Below are 21,252 nucleotides of genomic sequence, written 5' to 3' on the forward strand. Positions count from 1 at the left end.
TCCAGTATATTTATTCATTTTCCTGATCATGGACATTTGGGTGTATACCTACTTTTAAATATATTACATGGGAGGGAAATTGCTGTGTTACATAGTATTGCACATGCTCATCTTTATAATTGTGCCACATCCTGTTCTGAAAGTTTTATTGCTTATTTATGCAATGTACTTTCATTGTCTTCTTACTCTCTGAATTCAGTATGTTTGCCATGCTGTCTTATGATGCATTTCACCTTTTAAGAGGCTATTAAAATTTTCTCACAAAGACACTAAAAAGATAGAACTTTTACCATTGTTGCTATGTTATGTACATGGAAGCAGATACAGAAGGATGGGTTACGTGATTCTTATCCCTACAGGTGATAAAATAAAATTTAGAAGAGAGCCCCTGATATGTTACCATTTGTCTTGTACCATGATGATTCTTTTTAAAGAATAAAATCAAAAGTAATACCAATCCATTTAAGAAAAGATTTGGTGTGGGAGACTTGGTGAAAGCATGTATCTGCCTCATGCATCTCTGTGTCTCCTGTGCCTGGCAAACAGATGTTTGTTGAAAGAATGAAAGGACTCATTTTCCCCTTAATATTCCACCAAAAAAAGGGCTACAGGTTGTAGATTTAGCTGCTGTAACTCACTGTGATGCTGATGAAGACCTAAAGAGAACTAACACACACACACACACACACACACACACGCACACACACAAATTCTTTTCAAAGTTGGTGAAATCCAGGTCTATTGTCATTATTACAAATACACAGTTAGTCCTTTAAATTTTAAGGCCGCTTCTTCCTATTCCTTCTCCTATTAATCCTTGCAACTCCAGGAAGATGAGTGGGGCAGGTAGGAAACAGTGATGACAGTATCAGTCTCCTCCGTGAAACAGGTAATGAGCTAGTGAATTGGGGAGGGGAGGGGAGGGGAGGGGAGGAGACAGGAGAGGAGAGAAGGGGAGAGGAGGGGAAAAATGGGGAGGGGAGGAGAGGTTTCTGTGGAGAGGACCAGAATCTAAGAGGAGAGGGCTGGTTTTGGAGCTAGGAAAGGTTACCATTACTGTCCAGTCTGCTCAACCTCCCCAAATAAATCCATGTGTACATTTTTGAGTATCATTTGGAATGCTTTTGTAGCTTAAAAATTCCAGTTTTGATTTGATATGAAATTTGGAAACCTAAGCCATAAAGGACTATAGAATATAATGCTATGAGACTATGTAATGCCACAGTGGGAGTTATAAAAATACCTAAGCAGGAAAAATCAAAAGGTTCGATTAGATACTTTTATTGGTCCTGGTTCTGTAACTATTTGATGTATCTTACTACAGTTTAAGTGCCATCCTGAAAGGCATTTAAAAATGCCTTTCAAAATGTCTACAGTTGTGCTATTCAGCAGTTACTAATAATATAATTGTTAATTTCCATTTTAATGTCTCACTGTTTTCCACAGCCCTCCTCACTCTACTAAGTATCTCACTAGGCTTTTTGTTTCTTCACATTTAAACTGTCTACATAAATATCTTCCTGCTCTCTCTCCCAACTGAACTGCCTTTTAGAATTGAAATGTATACTGCCCTGGTCTCTTCTGTTCACTTTTGTACCCCTTCCTCAAATCCTATCTAGATAAACCCTATTTCTTAAGACATTTAAAAATTATTAGGAAGAACAAAACATCTATATGGAGTTTAATGGGCAGGGAATAATAACATTGCTATTTTGAGGTTGGCCAAGTGCTTTTACAACATATTATCAGAATCAGATTTTTTCCTCACAATAATCCGGTGAAGTAGGTAGATCAAATGTCACTATCTCAATTTTGTAAATGAGTAAATGGAATTTCAGAGAGGGAAAGTGACATGATAAGTGACATGGCCAGGACTTAGATCCATGCTTTGACATTATTTGTAATACTTTCTGCTCATTGCTCCTCAAGTTTGGCTTTACCGTAGAGTGAAGTGAGGAGCTTTTTAAAAGCACTGATATCTGTGCCCCATAAGACTTATTAAATTAGACTCTTTATGGCGAGGCTTGGTATCAGTAGTTTTTTTTTTTAAGATTTTATTTATTTATTTGAGACACACACAGAGAGAGAGAGCATGTGTGCACAATCAGGAGGAGGAGCAGAGGGAGAAGCAGGCTTGATTCCAGGACTCCAGGACCATGACCGGACCCTAAGGCAGATGCTTAACCAACTGAGCCACCCAGGTTCCCCGGCATCAGTAGTTTTTAAATTGATTCTAATATGGAGCCAAAGTTGATAACCACTGTGCACATAGTTAGTTAACTAGCTTAGAATGAGATGAGTATGAGGTGAGAAGAAAATATATGTGTTCAAGAATGGTGTTTTCTCAAAGGCTGGTCCATGGACTATGATTCACCTGGGGAAGCTTATAAAGATGCAGATTCCCTAGACTCTGCCATAGGTTGGCTGAGAACCGTGGATCAGTAGGTTCCACTATTTACAGGTGATATCAGCCCAGAGGCCACACATTTATAAAGGAGTCTAGTTAAAGTTTTGAATTCACTACTCTAGTTATCAATTGTTCATACTCAATCGGTGCCATAAATGCATATCCAAAAGGATTAAACATGTTCAAGACATCAAACATAAGATATAAATGAAGATGTTCATGTGCATTTGTAATAAGGGGAAAATCTGTATTAGAAATGAATGTGCTGGGAACTAGGGTTAATAAAATAAGAAGAGACAGTAATAGCATTTTTAACATGTTATGAATCCTTATGCCTTACATGGGTTATCATCAAAATCATTACAAACAGATTTTCGTACTTATAAAAGATTAAAGTGTACCAAAAAATATAGAGAGAGGTACTAGTTATAGGCACCAATTTTCAAAGGCATTTGTCTCTGCTGACAAAGTAGTTTTTAATAACCCAATTTCCTTGGGTTGGGTCAGAATGACCAGCAACATCAGACAGATAATTCAGATGAAATCAGGCTCTAACACAAGTGAAATAATGGACTGAAATTATAATTGATAGTGGCAGATTGAAGAACTGGTCAGAATTAAGTAATTGGGACAAGTGAGCATGAACATGACTAATAAAATGAGGCAAAAATTATATACAAACACAAGATGGTGAAAGACTAGATTTGCACAAAGGTAAGAGAATGCAATCGGAGGCTGACTGCAAATTGCAGTTGTGAGGAAAGACATAGCATGTCTGAAAAGTAGCACATTTCCTGAAATGAAGTACAGCATGTAAAATTCATGGAATGGGAGCACCTGGCTGGCTCAGTCGGTAGAGTATGTGACTCTTGATCTCAGTGTTGTGAGTTCAAGCCCCACAATGAGCTAGAGATTACATTTTAAAAAAACATAGTTATTGCATTAAACTCTGCATTGGTTAGGTCTTCATTTTCATGTGTGTTCTAATTTTATCCCTTGTATCTGGTGGAAGATTTTATCAGTCAAGTTAAGCTAGATTATGCTACAATAATAAACAACCTGGAAATATTTGTACTTTTAATATCACTCATGTCCAGTGCTCATGCTTCATATCCAGCCTGGATGACTATAGCTCTACTCCACATCCTCCTCACTTCAAAGCCCAGAGTAACCTCTTGTTGAACATTGCTGGTCATCACAGCAGAGAGGAAAGAGAGCGTGGTGTAACTATTAACTAGTTCTTAATGTTTCTGCATGCAAATGGGACACAGCACATCTGCTCGCATTTCATTGGACGAAATAAGTCATATAGCCATCACTGACTTCAGTAGCTACGGGAAGTTTACGTTTTCTCTAAAAAAGGGAATGTATATTTAGAAATCATAATACAGGTCTGGCACAGCAATGAATCCATAAAGAATTCCAGTATAGCATTATACTAGAATTTTAAGGACAATAATCTTGTTTATTTGAACATAAGGAAAGCACCATAAAATTAAATTATGTGGAAAAATTTTTAAATATCCAAAAAAATATGTTAGTAAAGGTTGAGTTTGAAGAATTTCTTCTCTCTCCTCAATGGTGTGTTTTTATGCATTGGTGTGTATCTTAGTATTTTAAGTATAATCTACTGCAATATTGGTGACGATAGGTTTGGTGGGAGGAGGAAGACCTTATAAAGTTTTTCAAAACATAAAATTTTGTCTTATAATCACTCAGTGTTACTACTAGGAAACCCTAAATGGGTACTGATTATTTATGATAATGATTTTTGAGGGTGTACAAAATTAAGCCTAGATGTAGGCTGGAACTATTACTTGCACAATTTAGTATTTATTAGGATTTAAATATATTATTATGATCAATGATCTAAAAATATTGAGTGCCTGGTACCAATGTTACCTTTTCAGATGTTGCATATAGTGAAAAGAAATGCTTCCATTTTGTCCAAGAAGATGCAATCTAAATAGATAAAATGGACAAACATATATATGGACTAAGGAATTTTTGAAACTAATACTTGGAATTTGTTTCAAATATGCCATAATTTCCATTTATTTTTCTGGCAGCCAAGTGGACAATCTTGAACTGATGAAGTAAAGTTTAATTTATATTTTCATTTATGATGGATCACAGTATTTATCTTTGCTTGAACTGCCTAGTTGAATTTGTCACAAGGGAAAAATTGTTTCTCATCACGTAGACCCTATACATTTTCTTTCTTTTATGATGTATTAGATGGTCATTTCAGTAAGTAACTTGAACATCTGGAAGCTAGAGAGGCTTTTTATTACAAAGAAATGTTAGCTTTATTGTATGAATATAAAATTCTTGACATCTTTTACATAATATGAATCTTCATGCATGCATAGAAAGCCCAATTATTTTTGTTGAAAATATCTGCTGAGATCATGCAGATTAAAGTGAAAACCAAACTCATATTTAAAATTATTTTAAAACTGAAATTCAGTCTATTTTGGCACAAAATTAGAGTGTAGGGAAACTAAATGTACTGTGCTAGTTTGGCAATTACAAATTTTGTTTTTAAAAAGTGGCTTTAAAATTTTCATTTGTGTACCTAATCTCTAAAGCCAACGTGAAATGTGTATTATGAAATGTGAAAATAGAGAGTCAATAGACTAAAATATTCATAACTGATAAATTGAGACTATAGAGTGTACAGAGCACCCTGAGGGATTAAAAGAGACAGTTCAGTTCCTTCTTTAAAAATACTGACCATCTAATGGGAGAGAGAAAGACTAACAGATAACTGATGGAAACATAATATCTGTGCAGTTAGTACATAGTACCCAGGCCTTTCAAAAATATTTAGGTCTTGACTCAAGACATGCAGAATAAACAAACTAAGCTCATGATGGGGATTAGCTCACTGCTTCTTCAAGTTGTCAAAATAAAGCTATTAAAGTTACAGGGATCACAGTCTCACCCTAATGAGTTTTCTGGTCATTAACACCTTAACTGGACATTTTTACTTTTTATCCCTTTTGACACTTCAATCTTGATAAGCCTCAGTAGTTTTTAGATTTGTTACAGAGCCATTAGGATGCTGAAAAAAACAATCAGCCTTACTTCTGCCTACATTCCCAAGTCTCTATATGCTTAAAGATTAGTTGCCACACCCATTCAACTACTGGGACAGTAGTCTTTCATTGTGAAGTGAAGACTAGAGAGATTAAAGCCAGACTGGGGGGACACCTGGGCGGCTGTGTTGGTTAGGCGTCCGACTTTTCATTTCAGCTCAGCTCATGATCACAGAGTCTTGAGATCAAGGCCCATGTTGGTCTCCACGCTCAGCAGGGAGTCTGCTTCTCTCCTTTTCCTTCTCCCTCTCCTTCTGACCCTCACCCCACTCATGCTCTCTCTCTCTCTCTCTCTCTCTCAAAGAAATAAATCTTTAAAAAAATAATAAAGCCAGATAGGGCTTCATTTTAGATGGCCTCTGAGGGAGGGAGAACTGGGCAGAATTTTGAAGAGCAATATGATGCAAGGTGCAGAAGAATACGGCTATGTTCACTGATAGACTATAGACGACCACTAAGGTCATGGCCACTCACATTCTCCTCCCATCCCTTGTTTATTGCTCTTTGTATGTTACAACTCAATACCTTTTTTAACCTAATGAAAATCTTAGCCGATTCTTTTCAAAATGGGTCATTTTAAAATTTCAAGAGGGGTGCCTGGGTGGCTCAGTCAGTTAAGCATTTGACTCTTGGTTTCAGCTCAGGTCATGATCTTGTAGTCATGAGATCAAGCCCCGCTTCAGGCAGGCTCTGTCCTCAGCATGGAGTCTGCTTCAGATTCTCTCTCCCTCTCTTTCTCCCCCCACCGCTCATGCTCTCTCTCTCTCTCTCTAAAATAGATAAATAAATAACGTCTTTAAAATTTCAAGAGATACCATCCTTCATGAACTCTACTCATTCCCAAAACAATAGCAAGAAGACTGTTCCAACAAGTTTTTGGTCATTAAGCCAGTCAAAATGGTGAAAGGGTTGCCAAGGAGGTGCTTGGGGATGGTTGGTTATACCTCTGCCTGCCTTGTTTGCCAAGGACATTTATATATCTGAAATTTAACAGGAGCATTTTGATAACACATTCAAGAAGACCAATGACTGTCTTTTCACTATGGGCATACTTTTCACTCAAGACACTCAATCAGCTTTTGCTCTTTGAAGAATCCAAATTTAGCCTGGACTTTTATCTTCCATTCATTGCAAATCTTTTACCCCTGGCACTGCTTTCTCTGTGCCCACAAAGCTAGGTGATGACTACTTTGAATTCCTTTTAATGGCTCTTTTCTGTATATCATCCTACAGAGAGAATTGCTTTCATTGTACTATGCTGCTACTGTAGATGTCACAATAGGCTGGAATCTGCTCTTGCAGAAGGAAAAAAGAAGCGAAGCATCTGGTCAACAACTGGAAACTAAACTCTCATGTCTTTCTTTTCAGATGTTGCTTTATTGTTATTCGTTTGAAAATCTTGTTAAAGGGCTTCCCATTTTGTAACTGTTGGAAGGACCATAGTGTATTTCTCTAGACCGGACATTCTGGCTGGCATGGTGACCACTAGCTGCATGTGGCAACCGAAATATAAATCTAAATTAATTAAAACTAAGTAAAATTACAAATCCAGTTCCTCCTTTGCACATTTTAATTGCTCAGGAGCCACATATGTCAAAAAGCTACTGAATTTCAAGCAGCACAGACATAGAACATAATTAGGATAATTCTCTTATCACTCTAAGTTTTAATGAATATGTCTCTGTAATAACACTTTCTCCCTTTACTCCTGGCCACACAACTAACTCTTCCGTCCTGCTCCTAAATGTAAGCATTGTCTGAGCTTCTGTCTTCCGCTACCTTCTCACTACACATATTCTTTTTTAATGAATTTGTTGTTGTTTTCTTGTGCCTTTAACTATCTCTTCAGTGTAAATACTCCCAGATCTGGCTCTATTTTAGATCCAATTCAGTTTATTCAGTTGCTTGCTGGACAGCTTTGTATAAAATGTCCTGTCTTTCAGCCACTTCTAATTTCACATGCCCAAAATATAATTATTTTATTCTCCCCAAAGTCTCTCCTAACATCTCTACTCAGCCATTCATCCATTTGCTCAGGTTTGAACCCCTAGAGTAATGTTTAACTTTCCTCTCCCCGTTATTCTCTATGTATGAATCAGTCATCAAGTTCTCATTCCTGGCTACATGTATGTCAGCCACCTCTCCTCACCTTGCTTTCCACCATCATAACTACAGTTCAAGCTTTGATTACATGTTTACATTTTCTATTGAAAGAGCATTCCAACTGATCTTGCTGCCTCCAGCTTTTTTCCCTTCCAAATCCACAACTTCTTCCCCATTGTTTTCATAAAACATATATTTGATCACATACTTCCTATGCTCAGACATCTCTGAGCACTTCCTTGAATCAGAGTAAAATATGCACTCCTCCATCCTCCCTAGAGATGAAATGTCTACTTGATATATCTAGGAAGATACACAGAATTATAGAGATTCATTATCTGAGACATGACTAAGGGAAATGAAAAAGAACTATGAGAAAAGGAACAAGAAGAGATGGCTATTAGAGTTGTTAGCTGGACCAGAGAGTTTGGACTCCACTCCTCCTCCCCTTGCCCACAACACACACACTCACCATTTTAACGTGGCTGTTGGACACCAACCATGGCACTATGTAAGCTACCCTGACTTCAAACGCTCCTGAAAAAAATTCATAAGCAATTATCAGTTGACCAAATTAAGTGTTGTCTTCGTTGAATGGGGCTTCAAAATAAATTGTTACTGAAAAATAAAAATTTTATTCCCTTCAAAACAAAATTTCTCCAGGCTAGCATTGGTAGCTCTCCACAATATGACCTCATGTTATTTTCTAGACTTTGTTTCCTGTTGCATTCATTCCACATATTTTATGCACTAGCCTGGTGTGCTTACTTCTCATCATGCCTTCATTCATGTGTTCACACAAGCTGAAGTATTCTTTCCCCGTGAACCCCCAACTTCCAGATTCAAAAGTTATTTAAGGTCAGTAAAATACCTCCTCTACAAGGTCATTCCACAGTTAACAAGTTAGGATTTATCTGCTTTTTATGGGATCTTCTGTTAGTATTTTTCATGTACCTTATATTACTATTTGATTGTTTTCTCCACTAAATAATGAAATAATGATTGCCAAGGGTCAAGTTTAATTTATCTTTGATTATGTAATAGTGCCTGACATTGAATTGCATTTACAAGATGCCCCAGAATTGTTTTTTGGTGAATGGAGTAAATGAATGAGTGAATGAATAAAACTAACACTAACTCATATGAATCACTTAAGCATTGAAGACATTTTGGTACCTTGACAATAGAATATGTGAAGTATTTGCTATGAAGGTGCCATTATTAAAGTTGTGCATAGATGGATTATTTAAATATTATGTACAAGCAAAACAATATTTTTAGAGGTGTCTGGGTGGGTAGCTCAGTCAGTTAAGCATCTGACTCTTGATTTTGGCTCAGGTCATGATCTCAGGGTCATGAGATAGAGCCTGCCTCCTGGTCTGAGGTGGGTGTGGAGACTGCTTGAGATTCTCTTTCCCTCTTCCTCTGCCCTTTCCCTGTGCATGTGCATATGCTCTCTGTCTCAAAAAAAAAACAACCTAACAATATTTTTATATTATATGTACAAGTATACTATAATATACCAACAAGAGACATGAAAATTTATGGTATTTATAGTTCCATGAAATATAATTGTATACAGCATTAGAAACATACACTATTTTTCTTCACTGTCTTGCTTTATATATTCAATATTTATAACCTATGAGCTGTTCCTATAACTATAATACACAGTTGATGAGAAATATTACTTTCACTGAACATCATGACCCCAGGATGCTTAAAATGTGTTGACAACGTATGGAACATCAATGGTAACACATAGGATAGAAGTGTTTCTATGTGTTCTGCTCAGTATGGCAGTTGCATCACTATTTCACAAAAACAATAACTGATTATGATCCTGCGTGGGCACATAGCTCATCTGTGGGAGACAGTTTCTGTGCATAGTTAGGCTTTTCAAAAAGAAAAAAATGATCAAAACTGAAGAAACACTCTTTATCTTTATGAGTATTATCTTGTTAGGAATTTGATGCATTTAAATGTGCATCACATGGTTTGTAGAAGTGTTATATGGACAAAGATAAAGAAGAAATTGCAAATGTCATTTTGCACGCACAGTAAAAGACAGCATGACCCACTGAAGAGAATTCCTAGGAGTATATAGTGGCATAGCTCTAAATCCAATTTTAAAAAATCTAAATTTAATCCTAACCTAAAAATAAGTAGAACGTCAGAGGTGTACCTTTTCTTAGCATGAATGGGTTCTTTAAAATGTGGATTTCTCCATATTCAGTGCTATTTTCTTTTTAAAACTTGGGGTATGGTCTTTTGGGAAAGTATTTGGCCCTAAGTGTTAATAAAACCCACTTTTGAGAAGCCAATATTTTAAATTCATGTCTTGATGGGAATAAAATAACTTATTAATAAAATGAATCCCCTAAGGTATGTACGGGCTATTTAAATATTTAGCATGATAAAATGAACTCCTTAACATGATAGCTTAAATAAATAGAACATAGTCATTTAGTTTCTGTTCTTCTCCCTAATATAAAGTAGCAGGTTAATATGTACTTTTTTGTATTGTTCTGTTCTGTTTGGTTTTTATTATGCTGTGTCCCACCCTTGTGAAAGCCTTTGGCTTCAATAATGAACAAGCCGATCTGGCTGAAAGAAGGTAGAGATGATAAACAAGTAGAAGCAGTTATTCAAAGTAGTGAGCAGTTGAAGAAAGAAATAAGTTTACTAGGAGGAAAAAAAGAAAAGCCAATCAATAAATGGAGGGAATGTGTAACAAAAGCAGATAGTTCTGAGGAGTTGAAAACTGTTTAGAGTGAGCCAGCAGATACTATCTTCAAATCAGTTCACTGTCTTACAGGTTCTGTATATTTGGTCATTTTTGGTTTGATTTGCTTTGGTGTTCTTCTATTTCATCTTATCCTATAAAATAGATTGTTTTTCAAAATACCATCTTTATCAAGATCGTGCTGGGGCCCCCACTCTAGCTCTACCCTATCTGTATATCTGGGGCTGAACCTGGGAATCTGCATTTTAACCCACTTTCCAAGTGATTCTTACATGTATACAAAGCTAAAATCTGAAAGTTACTGCATTAGCTTAACAGTGTTTGAATGTAGTTTTATTGCTTTTGCAGTAATGCTGTCTTTATTTTCTTTACCTAAAAACCTACTTTTCCTAAGACCCAATTAAAAGCCACCTTTCCTGATTTTTTTAAGGCAGAGTTAGTTGTTTCCTCCTCTGCTCCCCCACCCCTATGACTTTGCCTTTATTACAGTAATTGTGAGTGTCCCAAACGTGTCGGTGCGGATTTAAGCTTTAATAAGTTCATGAGTGTGAGTATGCTACAAGCATAACACAAACATCCTTTGACTATTCCAATTTCTTTTATAGTCATTTGGTTTTGTTTATTTCAAGTAGTAAGTTTTTAATTTTAATATTTATGACAGTTTTTTAGACTGGTGGAAAACCTTATCCACCTCAGTCACGGGATGTATCTCTTTTAGACTTTGTCTAACATGTTGGTCGTGTCAGAATTGTCAAGTATACATCAGTACTTTATTCTTTAAATAATCTTAAAGCTCAGATTATAGATATAATCCTTTTAGTCACTGAGAATCAGGAGCTGATGAATACGTTTACAAAGTTTGAAATTTGACTTGAGCAATGTATATAGCACAACACAGTGGTCACTTTGCATTTTAATGAGAAATATACCTGTATTTTAAAATTTTAAATAATTGGCCTTTCACATGTTGATTTCTATATTTTTGTGGCATTCATACTTGTAAAGTTATTGAAGCTTAAACTTCACGAAGACATTGAGATTCTACATATTTTAACTTACCTATGTGAATGCCTGTCTCCTTAAACTGCAGCTTTCTGAGTCAGGGGCCATGTTTTATTTGTCTTTGTACCCTGAACACAGTTGATTAATATTTGCTGAAAAAGGAGGAATAGTACATCTATTATACATTGTCCAATTTGTTTAATATATTCAGTATTACACAACTGTTACTAAATATATTTGGATGTATTTGGTACATACAAAATTTAGCATCAACTGTATTAATACATGTAATAATTAATATGTACTTTACTGTTTCCATCCATTGCAACTATTTTTTTTTAGAATCCCAAATTGTTCCATCTTTGGCCAGTAAGAATCTCTTCATGTTGACCTCTGAGTCCTGCTGGCATAATCCTTATAGAGCTTAATAGCTTCTTTCTATCTGTGTCACAGTACAATCCAAGCTTATCTTGTACATTTCCTACCCAGATTTGGACTCTACTGTTTTCCTTGAAGGCCTGGGAAATGGTATTTGAAAATCACTGTGAGGAATTTATTCATTATTCAGTTGGTTGTTTATGTCTTTTCAGTGGGCAGAACTAAGAAATACACACATATGTGTATGCATAATACATCAAGATACTCTAGGTTCTACTTACCTTCTTATATATGTATCTAGTTTGTCTCATGCTAAAATTACTTAGGACACCAAAAATGATAGAATGATAGTAATATCACGTAACTGTTCGATTGCTTCATCCTATGAAATGCAGTAGGTTCAGCAAAACAGTAACAGACTAACAACACTACTACCAACAAACAATATGATTACTGACAATAGTATAAGATTTTGTTTAATAATTTTTTTGTTATGTCATACTAGGGATGTGCAAGTAAAGTATTATATTTTGAAGAACTTGAAATAGTTATTCTCTGTGTGATTATTGTATCACTAGCAGGATATCCATTTAGATCATATTTACTTTTTTCCTTGAGGAGAATCCCTTTGAAGGTTGAACATCTAATCATAGTCTCTGATTCTGGGAAGGTAGGTAAATAATCAAACTTGCATCCATTATAGCTGAAGCAAGTTGTACAGGCACCTTGGGGAAACTGGGCAACTTTGCAGCTTTTCCCAAATCATCTCTTACCAAAGTAATTGTGTTTGAAATTAATTCTGTAAAATTGGACTCTTCCAAATTCAGATGTAAGTACAATGTACTTTTCCAGTATAAATGTTTTATCTATACCTTATCTCCCCTGTTCACATAATTCATACGTAATTTATAGAGACATAGATATGGCTAAATTTGTAACAAACTTCCTCTTTGGCACAGAAGCACTTCAGTATGGCAAGGCCCAATCCTTAAGTATTTCTATTAGTTTGTGAATGAATCAGACCTAAATTTAACTTTAAAACTTTTGCTCCTGATAAGAATATGTAATACTTCTGACAAGGTATTGTGGTGAATTGGCATTATCAAAAACTATGTTCAACAAGATTCCTTTTTTAAAAATTCAGAGGAAAAAATGAAATGGGCTATCATTCCTTAAAATATGCAGTACTGTGAAACATGGTTATTCTTTCAAAATTAGATGGTCAAATAGTAATTAGTTAACTTTACATTTTGAAGTAAAGGTAATTAGTTTAAAATTTTAAAATAAAGACATAGAACAATAATTCATGATTAAAATATATTTATCACTTACTGTATGCCAGATACTGTACTAAGCTATTTATCTATTTTCTCATTTAATCCTCACAATACCCTTATTGGGTTACTACTAATATCATGCCCATTTTATAAGTTTCTTAAGAAAAATGAACCATAGAAACGAAGTTTCTAAGCAAAGATTACTTTGCTATATTTTTGCTTGTTGTAAATCTAACTACAGGTAAAAATACAATGGTGATTTTTTAAAAACAATTTTTTATAATTTCAAAGATTCAAATTTAGGTAAGAACTATGAACTTTATATTTATTAGTAATGTGTATCAATTTTAAACACATAATATAAAGGATATGTGATAGCCTACAACACTTGAAAATATAAAATCATTTTTGAGACTAAGACGATTGAAATAAGTATTAGTGTTTTTCCTAATGTTCCAATCTATAATAAATTAGTATTTGAAATGTTGGAAATATTTCAACAAAAAAGTATTTATCACACATAAAATTTCAGATAGAAAATGGTTAAAAATTTTTTTAATATTTGATTTTGTATGTTTAATGTATATTATTCTTTATTATATGTGTGTAAAATTGGAAAATATAGTTAAACAAAAATGAGAATATCTCTGTAACTGACCATCAGAGCTAACTACTATGAATATTTTAGTATATGGCATTCCAGATTTTTCCCCATTCTTATTGCTATTTTTGCTTGAATTGTCAAGACTTTTTCAAATTGTAGTTCATTTCCTAAGAAAATATTTTAAAAAGCATGTTTGATTTTTTAAAAACTAATGCATATGTTTCTTTTTTTTAAAGGATTGTACTGTGTATGAAACAGAGAATAAAATTCTTCATGTGGTAAGTTTGCTTGGATTTATTTTCATCTTTATTAGAAAATATTTCTTTAACTAGTAATTAAATAAAAAACTATAGCCTATAAAAATGTGTTCTGCTTATCTCATAGGAAAAGTACAAAAGAAGATAAAAAGTATAAAAGAACAGGTTAAATTAGTTACAACCATTCTTTTGTATCCTATTAAGTATGATACAATGTGACACAAATTTTAAGATTGTAGTATGTAGCAAGTTTGGAACGTAATGAAAAACCTAGAAAAAAAGAGAATTTGAAATCAGAATTTTTTTTGTGACAAAAAGAGAGAAAAGTATTTGGTTATATAATAGGGTAAACAGCCTATCATCATTTGGATGAAATACTTAATAAAATAATCAATCTGCCTTTGATCAGATTCTATACTCACCAAATAACCTCCCAGATTTTAATTTGGCAGTATTTGTTTAATTAACTAATGACTTTGCAGGTATTTTATGTTATTACTAGAAATGGAATGTAACTACATTATACTTTATAGAAAGGTATCTCCTTTCTTGTTAATGAACAGTTTGCTGTTTTTCTTTGTAAATCTGTAACTTGGTTGATGCTCATCTGTCCTGATAACTTCTTCACCTCTATTAGAAATGAACGACAACATAAGTAACATTGAAGAAGTTTAGAAGGGAATGCAATATATTACTTTGTCAATTTCACCAATTTCACATTCCAGCTAGTGAGAATTTAAAGATCCTGTCTGATGATGGTTTGAGACTGTGGATGGCATTAGCCAATCAGTTCAGCTCAGAAAGCACTTGTATTTTTTTCTTCTTCTTCTTTTTTATTTAGATTTCTTCTATTCTTTTATTTTTTTTATTAACATTTCTTAAGTTTTTATTTAAATTCCAGTTATTTAACATACAGTGTAATATTAGTTTCAGGTGTACCATATAATGATTCAACACTTCCAGACACATCACCCAGTGCTCATCACAAGTGCCCTCCTTAATCCTCATCACCTGTTTCACCCACCCTTCCACCCACTTCCCCTCTGGTAACCATCAGATTGTTCTCTGTAGGTAAGAGTCTGTTTCATAGTTTGCCTCTCTCTCCCCCACTCCCCCTTTGCTTGTTTATTCAGTTTCTTAAATTCCACATATGGTGAAATCATGTGGTATTTGTCTATTTCCACTTCTCCCTTCCTGGCCTTTTAATGTGCTAGGTTTTAGTAGAAGGTTGTATACTTGTGTGTTGCTTTTCTCACAATAAGATTCTTTGTTAAAAATAATAAAGTAGTATTGGGGCACCTGGGTGGCACAGCGGTTAAGCGTCTGCCTTCGGCTCAGGGCGTGATCCCGGCGTTATGGGATCAAGCCCCACATCAGGCTCTTCTGCTATGAGCCTGCTTCTTCCTCTCCCACTCCCCCTGCTTGTGTTCCCTCTCTCGCTGGCTGTCTCTATCTCTGTCGAATAAATAAATAAAAATCTTTAAAAAAAAATAATAATAAAGTAGTATTAAGTTATACCAACTAGTTGGTATATGATGCTGGAATACTTTCTTTAAAACAAAATATTCAAAAAAGTCTCTTTCCAGATTTCCTGTAGTGTAGAGGAAATCACATTAAGTAAGAACTATCTGAACCCTAATTCTAACACTTTGTATCTCCATGACCTTAGTCAAGTGCTTTAACTTTCTTTGAGATTTTTTAACGTGAATTTTAATTAAATAAATTTAAAAAATTTATTGCTGTAATTGACACATAACATTATATTAGTTTCAGGTATTTGACATAATGATTTGATATTTGTAGGAGTCTTTGTTCTTAATATGTAATATGAGAATATTAAGATCTGCTAAGTACAATCGTTTATAATCTCATGACCTTCTTTCCAGTATTTATGTGTTTTTATTTTCCCTTTTTTCTTTTTTATGTGCACCAGAAAATAAAAACCTGGGTTTTCACATAACTTGTTTAGAATCAAATTATGACTAAATTTGAATGTTCTCTTTGTTCCTAGGATAGTTGAATCAGAGTACTCATACAAATGAGTAGATACTACAGTAGCTTGAGTAGCTGCATACCTCAGCTACTAGAAATAGAACATCATCTGTCTCAGCCCAGACCCAATCCCTATATCTTTATTTTGTCTGGAGGGTAGGGGAGGCAATTATGAAGAGGAAGAAGAACTTATCATTTATGAAAACCTAGGAGTTCATAGGTTCCTTTCAAAAGAATATCGTTTGCATTAAAATAGAATACCATATTATAAAGAAGGCAAAACCACTCTAAATTGAGCACAAAGTGAACTTAAAAAAGTCTTTAAAACTAATTGAACATAATAAAAAAATAAAATGAAATAAATAAAACTAAGAACATGGAAATAGAAATTAAACCATGCTGATAGTATTAAAAAGCATACTGGTTATTGTAGAAAATTGAAACAATGAGACATGAAATAAACTTTATTGACACTCAGATTTTTAGTAAATTAATAAAAAGACAAAAAATGAGAGAAGATAATGGCTATAGAGGATAGGTTATGGTTAATGCACCTTCAACTAATTATTAGTTTCTAAAGAAGAAAACAATAGAAAACAATTAAGGGTATAATAGAAAAATTTAAGAATAGAAATTGGGAAAATTGAATTTCTCAACAAAGTCTGAAAGTGAATTGGAAAGATAACAGCTTCAAGATATTTTCTGGTAACATATTACTGTTTTATGGCAAGAAGGAACTACATTCATTTAACCAGTGAGAAGAGACACATGAGAGGTTGTAACTTCAAAGAAACAGAAATTATGTTGTATTCGGATGTGTACTGTGAATCCATAACTGCCAGAAGACAATGAAAATCCATAAATCTTTTAAGAAAAGTAATGCCCCAAAATGTTTATATATAAATTATCATTCATGTGTGAAAGCAATAAAAAGATATTTTTAGATCAGCAAGATCACTAAAGTACCTTTTTGAAAAATGTATTTGAGTAAGTTTACCAAATAAATGAAGCAAAAGTTTCTAAATCTAGAATAGGAAACTTGTGGTAGCAAAGTACTGGGGTGAACAACAAATCAGATGCCATTCATGCTGCTATAACAAAAAGACCCTAGATTGGGGGGCTTAACCAACAAACATTTCTTACACTTTTGGAGGCTGGGCAGTCCAACTTAAGGGCACTTGCAGATTTGGTGTCTAGTGAGGTTCATAGAGAGTCTTCACATAGTGGAAGGGGTGAGGGAGTACTCTGGAGTCTCTTTTATAAGGACACTAATCCAATCCAATTTAAGAGGGCTTGGCCCTTACGACCTAGTTACTTCTCAATGACTCCACTCCCAAAAACCATCACACTTGGGATTAGGTTTCAACATAAGAATTTAGGGGGAGGCACAAACCTTGAGTCTATAACAGATAGTGAGGAATAGAAAAATATATGAGTGCTACTATTTTTTAAATGAAGGTTATTATATAAATCAAATCGATAAGTATCATTAGGTAAATCAGAAAGATAACGCAAATATCATTGGATTTATTTATTTCTTAAAGAGAGAAGCTCCGCATCTGTAAATTAAATCACAAACACTACCATTACTTTCCAGTGGCAGTTTTCCTCAGAAACAAGGAAGCCCTGTGACACAGTAATGAAATACAAATTTTCACGTATCAATTCATAAACAAATACATACACACAAAAAAACACACACTAAAAATATTAAAATTCTGGTGAGAATCTAATGAAATTAAAATGGACATACCTTACTGCTAGGCATGTACATTCATTAAACCTTTGTAAGTTTTAGGCAGTTTTAAGGCCCAGAAACATTAATACTGATATTTACATAGTATTTGCAGTATGGCTCAGGCACTATTTCAAGTGCTGTATATAAACTAATCATTTGGACCTCATAACAACCTTATAAGACAGGTTTTACTACTATCCTGTCCATGTTACAGATGAGGAAACATGAAGAACAGGAAGTTTAGTTCACTTTTCTGAAGTGACACAGTTGGAAAGGATTTAAGACAGGATTTAACTCAGGCAGTCTGGCTCCTAAATTATCTTGGGAATCTGATGTAAAAACAAATTATAAAACACAATAAGATTTTTTATAGCAAGAATTTAGAGCAGCATTATATAATAGTGAAAAATAGGAAATAACAGAGTAACGTGTCAGTAAATTATGGTGCAATTACAAGATGAAATATTTACTATTCATAGTTAATATTTGAAATTATATCTAAATATATAATTTATGAATAAATTACACTTTTGAATGTACCTAAAATATTTATGTTCCAATGTTCAAGGAAAGATTCTAAATAATAATGTTAAGTAAAAACCAGATTAAAAGCATTATAAACATGTCATCATTGTTGAAAATTTTAAAAGAGAATATTCTATGTTAATATTTATTGTGTTTGCTTAGTAAGTTAATAGCTGATTTTTTAAAAATTTTTAAATATTTTCCCAATTTTCTTCGATTAGTTTGCATTGATTTTATTTTTTTATTCAAAAAAAATTTTAAGAGTTTTATTTATTTATTTGAGAGTGAGAGAAAGCGTGAGCAGGGGGAGGGGCAGAGGGACAAGCAGGGTCCCCGCTGAGCAGGGAGCATGATGTGGTGCTCAATCCCAGGACCCTGGGATCATGACCTGAGCCGATGGCAGATGCTTAACCAACTGAGCCACCCAGGCGCCCCAGTTTGCATTGCTTTTATAATGAAAAATTACACAAGTATGTATTCTATTAGATTCATAATCCTGATGGCTTTCAATGGATAATTTTATGGTACACATGCTAGATTTCCTGATGCTCACTGTTTTTGTCTTTAAAATGAGTTTTTTACTAGGAAGATCGGTAGGAGGAGAAAGGGATAAAGAAAGGGGGGATAATGAAGCATGAGAGACTATGGACTCTGAGAAACAAACTGAGGGCTTCAGAGGGGAGGGGGGTGGGGGGATGGGATAGGCTGGTGATGGGTAGTAAGGAGGGCACGTATTGCATGGTGCACTGGGTGTTACACGCAACTAATGAATCATCGAACTTTACATCAAAAATCAGGGATGTACTGTATGGTGACTAACATAATAAAAAATATTAAAAAAATAAAATGAAATAAAATTAATAGGAAAAAAATAAAAATAAAACAGGAGTTTTTTATGCTTAAAATTCTAAAGTAGTAGACTCTGAATACCAAAACACTGGGTGGAAGAGGGTTGGTTGCAGTGGTAGACAAAGATGTCTGTTAATATGAAACATGAGAATGAATAAAAGGAAACTGGACAACTTGGGTTTCCTTGGAATTTGTCAGTTAGTATAATGGAACTGACCACACAGTGCAGCCATAAAAGACAAAAAGGAAATGCAGATGATCAGTGCATTATACGTCTGAATGATTGTTAGCTAATGATAAGCAGTAAGGTATTTCCCCTCTATTGACCTGGTATTTCCCTTTCGGTTGGTTAGGCTTTGGCCCTGATTACACCTTCCCTGATATGTTGGAGTACATCTGTTTTTGCTCTGCACAGATGCTGGTTTTATACATAGTAAGTCAGTTACAGGAAATCTGGAGTTTTCTTGAGTTTTGTACCCCGCTTTCTCCTCACTCCCACCTTTCACTAAGTCTTTGAATCTGGAGAGAGAAGCACTCCTGACAAGCCATTTGAGACCTTGTGCTTCAGCAGACTTAAACTGTGCTTGTCACAGCCCTGCTGCTCTCGTTGGTGAGCCTGGAACACTTGCCAGGTTTGATAAACTCCAGAAATCTCAGGTCAGGCGTGATCATGAAAGTGACATTGTTTAAATCAGATTGTACTGAGCTCAAATACAACTTTTACATTGACCAACAGTGTGGTCTTATATGTGGCACTTGCTTTGTACTGATATTTTATCCCCATTGCTTTCATAAAAATAACTGGAGGAATAAAGACAATGAATGCCTGTTTTATTATGTTAGTGTTAAGATTATCTTTTTGTTTTTTTTTGTTTTTTGTTTTTTTTTTTAAAGATTTTATTTATTTATTCGACAGAGATAGAGACAGCCAGTGAGAGAGGGAACACAAGCAGGGGGAGTGGGAGAGGAAGAAGCAGGCTCATAGCAGAGGAGCCTGATGTGGGGCTCGATCCCATAACGCCAGGATCACGCCCTGAGCCGAAGGCAGATGCTTAACCGCTGTGCCACCCAGGCGCCCCAAGATTATCTTTTTGTTATATAGTACTTTACAGTTTATAGGAAGGACATTCTTAGAAATGCTCTCTTATCTTTTCTCTTTTCCATCTAAGCTATTCTTTTTCTTCACTAATTTAGGTTTGATCATGAATTAGGCTTATTTTGGCGTGTTGACTCTTTGTTTTATTTCATAAACATTCATATAATTTTTTCCTGTCTTTAAATGTATGTGTTCTTTACTCCTGAACTCCATCTGGGCTGAGAGTCTTGTGCCTTCTCTGCTATCTAGACTAGAAATGGCTAAAACTAGACAACCAAAAGGTCTAATGGAAGAGCCCGGAGGAGAAAATAAAGAGCTCATTTGAGACTTTGCCCCACCATCTATGTTGTATCATTTATGTAAGCATAGATTTCTTCTGATTACCCCAAACCTTGAGGATATAAGTACTAGGACAGCAGCATGTTCCATAATAAAATAAAAATGATCATATTGATATTTTATCTTTAGACATTTCCTGAAAATAGTGGCACTCCAATAACTTCATCAAAATAATTTTACATTGGCCTTCCAAAGGTCCTTAATGCTTTGAAAAGGCAGCTTTGGCAATTATAGCTAGACTCTTCTCTTAAAGCTGTGGTTTGGAGCCATTGCAAGTGGAGATTTTTTTTTCGTATGGTTGACATTTTGGTTGTTAACTGTAGCATTTGGACATGCAGATTATGGGCCATCTCATTAAACCATGAATTCTAATACTGAGTTTTATAGATGAAAAGCATCAAGAGGCTTCTTTGTTTTCACAGTTAATTGGACCCATCTATATTGGCGCCCCCTTCACTATCTTTGTGCTCAACCTGAAGAAGCATGCTAATACCATTATTGAAATAGGCATTGATTTCTTGAGTGTTGTATTAGACTATCTTCAGGTTTTGACATTTTGATGGTTAATTGCCTTATAAATTATTTTAACTGTAACTTAACTTCCTACAATCAATGTCTTATAGAGGAAAGAAGAAATCAGATAGAATAAAATGGAGGTAAAAAATGTTTGTCTTTTCTAGGACAAAAGGAAAATATGTGTATATACTAAAGAGAATGTGGCCATACATAATGAATTAAGATAATCTCTTTTTAATGTGTCTTCTTATGATTTGGGTAGACATTATGTACATCAGTGTATTTACATGGATGTCTTGTTAACATTACATTTGCTGATCAC

The 21,252-nt window shown here is 34.6% G+C and overlaps 1 protein-coding gene across 5 annotated transcripts in view; it reads left to right on the plus strand.

The window, feature by feature from the left end:
- CNKSR2 (connector enhancer of kinase suppressor of Ras 2) overlaps positions 1–21,252 on the plus strand; it is a 268,660-nt gene that overhangs the window by 98,432 nt on the left and 148,976 nt on the right. For all 5 annotated transcript variants that reach the window (XM_002913934.4, XM_002913935.4, XM_019809712.2 and 2 more), the window contains exon 5: positions 13,855–13,896. In XM_002913934.4, the coding sequence (XP_002913980.2) occupies positions 13,855–13,896 (42 nt within the window). The remainder of the gene's footprint in view (positions 1–13,854; positions 13,897–21,252) is intronic.

This window comes from Ailuropoda melanoleuca, chromosome X, assembly GCF_002007445.2.
Source record: "Ailuropoda melanoleuca isolate Jingjing chromosome X, ASM200744v2, whole genome shotgun sequence".
NCBI classification, from domain to species: Eukaryota; Metazoa; Chordata; class Mammalia; order Carnivora; family Ursidae; genus Ailuropoda; species Ailuropoda melanoleuca.